Source organism: Nicotiana tabacum, chromosome 1 (genome assembly GCF_000715075.1).
Source record: "Nicotiana tabacum cultivar K326 chromosome 1, ASM71507v2, whole genome shotgun sequence".
NCBI lineage: Eukaryota > Viridiplantae > Streptophyta > Magnoliopsida > Solanales > Solanaceae > Nicotiana > Nicotiana tabacum.
The window spans coordinates 187,716,637-187,726,907 of record NC_134080.1 but is presented as its reverse complement, the minus strand read 5'-3'; the positions used below and the strand labels follow the sequence as shown (position 1 = coordinate 187,726,907).

The window sequence follows — 10,271 nt, the reverse complement described above, 5'->3', positions numbered from 1 at the left end:
GGTTTTTAAACTATGAAGAGATTGGAAAAAAGAAAAATTAACTTGGACAAATTAAGAAAGGAAGAGTAAATTTTTTACATATTATCTAATGAAAGAGTAAAAAGTGAAAAATTGAAACGTTGAGAAAACTATTCATCTGCCCCTTTTTAAATAAGCCAAATTATTACTGTATTTTTTTTTATATATATAAAAATTCCTTTCCTTTTATATTAAAAACTCTATTCTTTTTTAATATTAAAAGTACTAAATATTATTTTTTAAATACCTATAAATTAAAAAATGAGCCCCCCAAATTTGGGGAGCCTAAAGCACACGCCTTACCACTCATAAGGTTAGAGCTGGCCTTGATTCTTTTTAATAATTATGGATCTAATATAAGGTTCTAATATTTAATTATTTTTTATTTAAATTTTGTCTTTATTAATTTTGAATAAAATAAAATTATACATATTTAAATACTAAGAAAACAAATCCTCTTAATTTTTCAATGTTCAAATTTAAAACATCTTAAATATCAAATTATATATAAAAGATTCAAACAACTTAATTTAGAAAATGAAATATATCATTCCTTTTATTATTTTTACAAGTACAAATAATAGAATGGGGTGTGAATTGGGATGAATTCCATGTAATAAGCAGGTTAAAAATCCCGGGGATCTAACAATGTGTGAATGGTGAAAACTCACGGGGTTTGATCTAACATCGTCAGTAATGTAACAGACTATGATTTATGATTTATTTATTTATTTATTTATATCAATCAATTCAAAGATTCTTTATTAAAGGACTTGGCCACTAACAGTTGAAATTTCTTCTCCCTCTCGATTTGATCCAAACCCCTCTGGCCATTCTTCTGCTTCCTTTGATTTGGTAAGTCACTCACTCCCTTAACTATTTTCTCTTCTTTATTGAATATTTGCTCTTTTAAATATTTCTTTAACCCCAATAAATTTTTGTTATTGTAGTATTTATGAATTTGGTACTGTCTTCTTTGGATCTTACATTTTGACCCTAACTCTTATTGATTTCTTGTTTGTCTAAGTCGATTCAAAAACCCTAATCCTTTTTCCCAATGATTTTTTTCATGATAAGATGTGAATCGTGGATTGGGTTTGCAGTACATTAGATGCGGATCCGCAACTTGAATGGGTTCTAGTGATTTGATTTATTGGTTTAAAAGTCAATTAGGTGTACTTATTTAGTGAATTCTAGTATACTCTCTCCGTTTCATTTTATGTGTCTTAGTTGATTGGGCATGGAATTTAAGAGAAGTAAGAAATACTTGTGAATCTAATGGTCTTAAACAAAAGATGTGTTTAATGAGCAAAATGTCCTTGAATCTTGTAGTCTTAATTATGTCATGTGGAATGTTGGAGTTAAAGAGTTACTAAATATAGAAAAAGGCTAAAAAGGAAAGTAACACACATAATTTGAAACAGATGGAGTAACATATATATAGGGTATGAACCAAAGTTATTGGGTTCATCTTAGCCTCGTAACTAACACCCTATATCCCATTACGTTGTGTCTTCTCTCACTGTAGTTCTTGTGCCTTTTATTTTAATTTTATTTTTTTTATAACGGAGAAATTCCTGGGGCCAGTGGCGCACGGGTCGAAACTCGATGAATGATGGATGTGCCCCTCTATTGGGTCGAAACTCTTGGTTTGCAATTTGGTTCAAACCGGTGACGTGTACCTAACCCACACATCATGTGCTGCACTTTTACCACTTGATTGAAGCCCACTAGATTGAAGCCATGGGGCCTTGTGCCTTTAATTTTTATAAGTTGATAGGCATTCATATCTCCTTCCTATGTGATTGTGGCTCACGAGTTCTCGTGATCTTGACTGTTAACTCACAAGAAAAAGAAAGAGAAAAAGCGGCTTGTAAACTTCATTTCCTCTTCCAAATTGTCTCTGTTATCCAAGTGATTCAACCATTTCAAATCTAACTAGCTGAAATCGATTGAAACATTTTTCTTTTGAATCCTGATTAGTCCATTTAATACTAGGATGTCACAAGGCTTGACTATTATCTCTAGTAAAAAATAATACGGAGTTATTGGTTTTTTCACTGTGATTATTACTCCTTATAACCAAAATCAGGCATGCTCATTGTGTCCAGTTTCCTGTTGAAAAGAGTTTCTCACCTACCTTTTACAATACCTATTTTTTGTATCCGTATAATCAAAATTGTTTTGTGAAACCTACTAATATATCAAAGAAAAAGATCAAATTCCTTCAAAAATATTAACTCTATATTGACTTCTAGACTAAATTCTATTTGAATTTGGTTAAAAAAAATTCCAAAACAAAGAGAACAATTTGATTGGAAAGAGAGAGTTCTCGTTAGAGAGTGAACAGGGTAATTAGACACACAAACACTTACATGCATATGCGTCAATTTATGTATTTATGCATATGTCTTCATTCATAGATATGGTATTTTAGCATTGCTAGTTGCAGCAGTGACTCTGACTGGCACTTGAGCTTGATCTAAATCACTGGCAAGAACTTCATGTCCTTGTTGCATCTAATGATGCATTTTGGCTTATTCTATGCTCCTTTCCTTTTTCTGTTCCGGATGAGGGATCTGATGCTCTTTGAGCTTTCATTAGTCTGTATGATATTGTATGTTTTGATATCATTCAATCGACTATGTTTTAATCCCAAATTAGTGGGGCCGGCTATATAAATCTTTTATATCCAGTTCTGCTCTATTTTGGACTGATTGTACTTCTGGTAGAAGATTAAATTGGTGGCTAGAAATGCAGGCCCTTCTCCATTGGATGCCTTTTTCATTTATTATGTCCACAAATGGTTAGGCCTGAAATACGTGAAGCCTCTAGACGTGCGAGGAAACTAGCGAAGATTTTACTACCATTGGAGGATTGGTTAGCCTTGTTTGTATTTGCATATGTAATGACCCAGTTTTAAATTATTGAATTATTGGATAAACATTGTAACTACAAATTCATTACTTACAGAAATCATCATGTCCTAATACATAAGTCTAACGCAGTAATTGAACGGAGGTATGGTTACAAATCAACTAAGACAAACATGAAAATCTTCAATTACACACTTTAACCTTCCACTGTTTCTTTGGTCGTGAAGATCAAAATTTGAAGCATGAGCGATTGTGTTATTATCCTCTGTTGTGGTTTTGACTCGAGATCAGGGGTTGTTTTGTTCTTTCAGTGATGCATTAGGGATCACGTGAGCAGAAAATGTTTTCCGCATGTGTTTTATGCATCTCTGAGATGACCACTTGCAGAGAGATGCCATTTCAGGAATCACAAACAAAGGAATTGAATTTGGAAAAATGTCTCACATGTCTCATGTTTCTTCACATACATCCCTCTTTCATGAGAAAGATATGTTTAAAGTCTAGTGAATGATTTATCCCTTTCCTCCTCTCTACCAAAAAGCTAGTTCCAGACTACATTAGTGGGATTTTGTTTGAAGAATGATATCTGACTTTATGTATAATGTCTTAAATTGGAGGTTTTATTGAAATGTTCATTTGGGGTAAGCGATTTATTTTTCCTTGCAATTGCAGTTGTTGTAAACTAGGTCAGTAGAAGTATGTCAGAGATGGAGGATGTCAAAGACCAAATAGATGGAGCAGAAAAGCCAATGCCATCAACCAAACAGGAAGTTGTGCTCACTTCAAGATTTTTGCTTACCATGTTAAATTTAAGTTATGGTACAGAGATTTTGACATATATATTTGCCATTTGTTATTATAGGAGGAAGTTGTTAAAAAGAAATACGGAGGAATTATGCCAAAGAAACCACCTCTTATCTCTAAGGTAATGAACCCAATGGCGTTACTGTTTCTACACTGCTTGTGATTGCTTGTGCTGTGAACTTCCAATATCGTGGTCAACTTCTGTCTGTTTTAATTAACCCTTGTTGGTTGTCAGGATCATGAACGTGCTTATTTTGATTCTGCGGATTGGGCTCTTGGAAAGGTATTGTTCCTCTCTGTAGTCTCACAATGTCATTGTAGTTGACTTTTCTTTGTCCATACCTTTATTATGGTGATCCCCCAAGCCTTAATGATTGTTGATGATCACAGCAAGGTGTAGCGAAGCCTAAAGGTCCACTCGAGGCACTTCGGCCAAAGTTGCAGGTATCATGTCAATTCCATGCCGTTTCTTTTTGCCTAGAACTGCTTTTGTTTATAGTTCTCTAGTCCTTTCTGCTGCAAGGCACATTAGAGCTTGCAAAGCACTTTGTTTGGTTGTTTGTATTAATTTTACTCTATTTTGTTTTATTTTGTGTGGGTAAGTGTGGGTTGTTAAGGAAGCACCAGACGTACCCTTGGGCTGATGTATTTCGTTCTTATTTTGTCTTAACAATGATATATATTCTTTATTCCTTTTTTTGTTTTTTTTGGGGGGTGGGGGGAGGCAAGGGGGCAAATGTTGAAAATCTTACTAGTTCTTTTTGGCTGCTTGATTGACATTTATACCTGATGTTAAGGAGGCCTTGACAATGGACAGGATAGTGGTTTTGCATGTTTAACATGTCCTATTAGGGTATCTTTTTGACTTGTGTTTGGATGTACAAAATGTGATACATTGCACTTCAAGATGGATGAGAGTGACATGACCGCCCTGTTTGATTCCACTAGTGTTAAGCATTTCCTTTGTGAGCTTTGTCATTCACTTCTGACGTTTCTATCTGAACTTTTCTAATTTAGCCGACGAATCAACAAACTCGATACCGCAAGTCGCCTTATGCTCCATCTGAGGGTGAAGGTATGCAAGATGATTTTCTTAATATATTTACTGTTGCTCCCGTGAAATTTCTGGTTTGGGGATTGACAACCCTATTACAGCTCAAATAAATGAGATCTCTCCATGAGAATTAAATGGTCTATCCTTTTTTTTGGGTGGAAGGTGCACAAAACATTCGGGGGTTGATGGCTTAGTTATACAGTGATGGTAATGCATGGATTGTTATACGGAGATTCAGTGAATAATAATACAAAATTTTTTATGTGGAGTATTAACAATATGGGGATTGTTATACGAATATGCATGGATTGTTATATGGTTAATAAATGATATGGGGTTGTTATTTAGGGATTATTACCTTTGTGAGGGCATTTTTATTGTAGATGCTCTTGTCCGTGTATTAGCAATACACAGATTACTTATTCCACCTTCTATCCTGCATAAAATTTGTCATAGAATTCCCGTATAAATTATTCCTATATTGTTTATACAATGTTCCGTTTTTGGTGTTAAACTTCGCATAAGTTATGCGGAGTTTCCCAAAATCAAACGTTGTATTGGTTATACGGAGATTAACTATTAATGCAGGATTTTGTACTTTATAGCAAACGTTTTATAGCCAGTATATAGTAGGCCAAATACATAGACAGACCATTAAACTTGGCCCAATTTTTCATTTTGGCACTTTAACTTAGCCTTGTTCCATTTTGGCCCTCCAACCCCATTTCTTTTGTTCCATTTTGACACAAAATATTTTCTCCCAGGTAAAAATGCAGCGCGTGCAAATACCCAGCTGCCACCCCCCCATTTCAAATTATTATGTTTTTCGTTTTTTCTGCCCACATCCCAGGGAAAAAATATTTTTTTTAATATATTTTCAGTAATAACTACGGGTTCAACTGAACCCATAACTTTCGACGCGGAGTAAAAATTTGTATGTAAAAATTCTTAAAATTGTAAAAAAAATAGATATAAACCCATAACATTTGAAAATATAATGGGTTCTTTTGTTCCTCTTTGACACAAAAACTTTTATCCCAGGTAAAAATGCAGCGCGGACAAATACCCAGCTGCTACCCCCACCCCCACCCCATTGCCCCCCCAACACCCCGCAATTTTTTTTTTTTGGTAATTTCAAATTATTATTTTTCGTTTTTTCTGCCCCCTCTCGTGGAAAAAATATTTTTTTTTATATATATTTTCAGTAATAACTACGGGTTCAACTGAACCCATAACATTCGACGCGGAGTAAAAATTTGTATGTAAAAATTCATTAAAAATGTAAAAAAATAGATATAAACCCATAACTTTAAAAATATAATGGGTTCAATGTTAAAAACATTAAAATTGAATCTATAGGTTTTAAATTCTGGATCTGTCTCTACGTTGGGAAGTATGAAATTTGGCTTAAAAAATGGCTCTCACGCGCCTACAAGTGTGAGGCAAATCACACATGGAATCTAGTCAGCTTTTGTGACAAAGTGGAACAAAATAAATGGGGTTGGAGGGCCAAAATGGAACATGCTGAGTTAAAGTGCTAAAATGAAAAATTGGGCCAAGTTTAATGGGCTGTCTACGTATTTGGCCCTTCTTATATCATGATTGTTTTTGCTTACACCTGAAACCATACATGCCCTCATTTTTCTTTTACATTTTTTTCTTCTTTGAACTCAAAATCTTTCAAAAGTTATGCAAAAGAAAAGTTATGGACAACATCAGAGGATTTAAAATGAAAATCATGGGTCGGAGATGAAATTGTGTAAATTAGGCTGTGTAACTGTCAAATTTGAGTTACCATTACTTTTTCATCATCCGTCTTTAAGTTTTGTAGCCTCACTTTCTCTCTTCCCTCTTCTAGATGGAAGCAATGCGCCACCAGAGGATGCAACTGCAAATGAATGAAAGCGGATAATGGCCTTCGAGCTTGTGATATTGTTCATTGTTATTACATGTATGAGCAATTTCTCTTCAGTATTAAGAAAGCAAAATCAAAGAGTTTGAGGTGTTTTCATGTTTATTTGAGGCAACCAAATCAGTAGCTGCGGTGTTGTAACTTTGGAGTTATACTTTCTGTGATCCTCCATTTATGTATGATTTCAGCTACTTTGTCATGGTACGGAGGTTTGAATTTGGTAACTGCCTAATAAAAAATTGCTATGTCTTTGATGTTAATTGGAAATGTTAGCATTCTTTCTAGAAATAGACTGAAGGTTAAACATGAATGTTAGTAATGGTGTATTCTAGTTCTGTGCATACGAGTAGTACTAGAAATTAGGGGAAATGCATTAGGTGCAGTCACTTACACATTGATATTTTATGGCCAACCTAAGAAACTCCCCCCCCCCCCCCCCCGCCTCGCTTCCTTACTTTCGGTGCTTATCTTCAATTATAAGATGGTCACCCGCCCTAAGCAAGATCGGTTTAGCATGTCAATTCACGCATCTTCCGCAGAGTACCAGAAAAGCCCTATGAGCTAACTTTCCCCAATCCTTATTTAAAGTGGAATCAACACCCACTTGAGACATATATAACCAGTCACTGTGAAAGGTGTTACACATTCGGCCTTATGTCTTTGCCACGTCATATATAATTTGATTTTACTTTTTCACGTCTTTTTTCTTTTTACTTTTTTTTTTTCTTTTTAAAATTTTAATTTTATTTTAATCTCTTTCTTTTACTTCCATTTACGGCGATATCAACGCTAGATGTGCTGCTGCTCGCTATCAATTTTGAGCTGGGTTGTTCATGCCAGCACATTAGCACTTTTGAATGAACCAATTTCTTTGATGACTCTTAACACCAAAGAGCATGAACTCCTTTGCTTCTGCCGCCGATAATAAGCTCTGTAAACTCGTTCGATATGGTGCGTCGGTGATCTTTCATGGCAAAATATTTACGCCGCGTGGCCCCGCATCTGCCTGGTCTTCAAAGAACATCCTCGATGTCATTGTTGCCAAAACAGCTCTCGTGTGTTTATTTGGCAAGCCAAATGACATATATGCTCTCCAGATATAAACTTGTGTCCTGGCGTCTTTTATGTAAATAAGTTGATTATGTGAGAGCTAAGTTATGCCTACATGGTCGGATTCACAACCAATTTAAATATATTGATAGAATACATATACTTTAAAGTCTACCGTATTGCTATAGTCGTGCACCGAATAAAATAAGTAGTTTGAGCTAAGCTCTGCCAATCTAGCAGAATTCTCTATCAAATGAACTATAGTAATATAATCAATTAAGTTAAAAGTTTTACGTTTTATCATTAATTTTTATAACTTTAAATGAGGTGCAATTGATGACACATGACAATCTCGTACAACTCAGCTTCGCCAATTTGGTAGAATTCTCTACCAAATGAACTATAGTGATATGATCAATAAGTCAAAAATTCTACCTTTTTGTCATTTATAACTTTAACATCGCATCATTGGTAAAACATGACAAATCCAGTAGAATTTGTCGTTATCCAACTAAATAGTTAGGTTGAATAAAATATGAAACCGTACCGTTTTATCATAACTTACTTGCTATCCTTCTAACATTTTTTTTTTTCAAAAAACTTTTTGTTCATAGTTTTAAAATTATAACAACCTGATAAATTTTGTGTGTTATGCAACAAGATAGCTTCGTTCCATAAACTACTATAACTTTGTCATAACTTATGCATGGCGCAGTTTACCGATTTTGGTTGCTCGTGCCGCCATCTGTCGCTCAACGATAGGGTATTTTAGTCCGCATTATTTTATTAATTGCGTGAATATAACATATTAGGGTCATTCTAGTAATATTATTAATTTTCGGGACAAAATCTCAAGACCAGCCCCAAAAAGTCCCTAAGAGGAGTACGATAGAGATTGTATTATTTACAATACTTGAAATTAAATACTACATTTGTTACGTAATTTCTAGTCTTGATTATTTATTTTTCTCGACATAGAAATTTATTGTTACAGTCGTATAAATTAACTTTTGAATGTATATACATACATCAGGGCCGTCTTAACAAGAATGGGAGCCTAAAGCCAAATTTCAGAGAGAAGCCCTAAGTAAAAATATCAACGACAAATTTGCAACGAAAAAGTATAAAATAAAGGTAGAACTATATAATCGGCTCAAGAATTTAATAAGTTGATATACAACAATAACATACCGGTGAGACTCACAAAGTAGGGTCTGGGAGGTAGAGTGTACGGGCCTTACCTCTACCTTAGGAGGCAGAAAGTTTATTTTCGAAGACTCTCGGCTCAAGAGAAAATATGGCCCAAAAAAGGTCCGATAGGGACAATCAATTCATTGCAGTTTAAAAATGAAAGTAACGAAAGCGAATAAGTTATGATAAAGCAGTTTAAAAAGAAGCAGTAGTTATCACAGATAAATAAGATAAGTTGATATAATAATATCGAAAAGTGTTGCATTCCTTCAATATAATGATTGTTCGTTGTAATGCTTTGAAGAAGATAACTTGTAAGCCGCTGTAAGTTGCCGACTGAGAGACTTTTCAATATTGAGAATAAAAATAGTAAAAGAGAGAATGCAAAAGGTAAATATATAAATTATAAGTGGGCCTGTATTAGTTGTTAGGATATATATGAGGCAAACAATAGCCCCTACCCATGTAAGGAAACAATTCATTAAAAACTATTTCATTCTCTAATCGTCACAATGATCCTCACATTAAAGTTATTGTACTTTCGCTCTAATTTTTTTTAAAATTTAAATGTATACACATTTTTTTAATAATACATATACACTACATCTTTAAGGAAAAAACGGAGCCCTCAAAAAGTTGGAGCCCCAAGTGATTACTTTATTGGCCTTATAGTCGAGTCACCCATGATATACATGATAATATTTCTTCTGGATTTAATTACAAACAAGATAAAGTGTTCTGTAAATATTTCATTTTATTTATTACTTTTATGATCATGGGAAGAAATTTACTAAGAGTATAATTCCCGTTAGCCCGGATCCAAATTGACATACAAGTCCAATGGTAATACTCTTAGTCACACACCACTTTTACGAATTTAAGATGCGCTACTGTTTGTCGTGCATGAAAACGAAAGGATTACAGGCAAAGATGCAAACTACATTTTGATAGACAAACTACTACTTACAAAACATGAAGCAGTTAACCATTAATAAGGTAAACAAAAGAAACACAAAAAACATAAAAACCGAAAGTAAAAGAAACCTATAATTAACACCACTACAAATTAAAGTTCAGTTCACTTAGTCTTGGACTTGTTTTATTCATCAACGGTAGTGTATACAGTCAAAATCGGGTTTGCCCTTTTTTGTGCGATTGATCGAGGCTGGAGCATGATAAATCAAAGATCGGCTTCGATTTATATCAAACTATAGTGTAGAGTTAGGTTGTTAAGCTCGAGACCTTGAGACCGATTAAGCTCGAGACCATGAGACCGATTAAGATTGAGACCGACCAAAACCGACCAAGATTGAGTTCGACCAAGATCGAGACCGAATAAGATGGAGATCGAGGAAAGCTTACTGGG

The 10,271-nt window shown here is 34.4% G+C and overlaps 1 protein-coding gene across 5 annotated transcripts; it reads left to right on the top strand.

Moving 5' to 3' along the window:
• The first annotated feature begins 627 nt into the window (after positions 1 to 627).
• On the top strand, positions 628 to 6,924 carry LOC107812639 (uncharacterized). 5 transcript variants are annotated; one of them, XM_075255334.1, is made up of 7 exons: positions 628 to 711; positions 3,581 to 3,664; positions 3,757 to 3,819; positions 3,934 to 3,981; positions 4,089 to 4,142; positions 4,716 to 4,773; positions 6,611 to 6,924. In XM_075255334.1, the coding sequence occupies exons 2-7, from the start codon at positions 3,593 to 3,595 to the stop codon at positions 6,652 to 6,654; spliced, it is 339 nt and encodes a 112-aa protein (XP_075111435.1). In that variant the 5' UTR covers positions 628 to 711; positions 3,581 to 3,592; the 3' UTR covers positions 6,655 to 6,924. The 5 variants fall into 5 exon arrangements, with proteins under 5 accessions (XP_075111435.1, XP_075111428.1, XP_075111432.1 ...); XM_075255327.1 differs by having other exon boundaries at positions 628 to 716; XM_075255331.1 differs by having other exon boundaries at positions 646 to 707.
• Positions 6,925 to 10,271: the final 3,347 nt, after the last annotated feature.

Bases quoted from the DNA above. Each gene is read 5' to 3' on its own strand.
- LOC107812639 (XM_075255334.1), top strand. From the start codon at position 3,593: ATGTCAGAGATGGAGGATGTCAAAGACCAAATAGATGGAGCAGAAAAG. The intron at 3,982-4,088 runs GTATTGTTCCTC...TGATGATCACAG, and splicing joins CGGATTGGGCTCTTGGAAAG to CAAGGTGTAGCGAAGCCTAA. The intron at 4,143-4,715 runs GTATCATGTCAA...TTTCTAATTTAG, and splicing joins CACTTCGGCCAAAGTTGCAG to CCGACGAATCAACAAACTCG.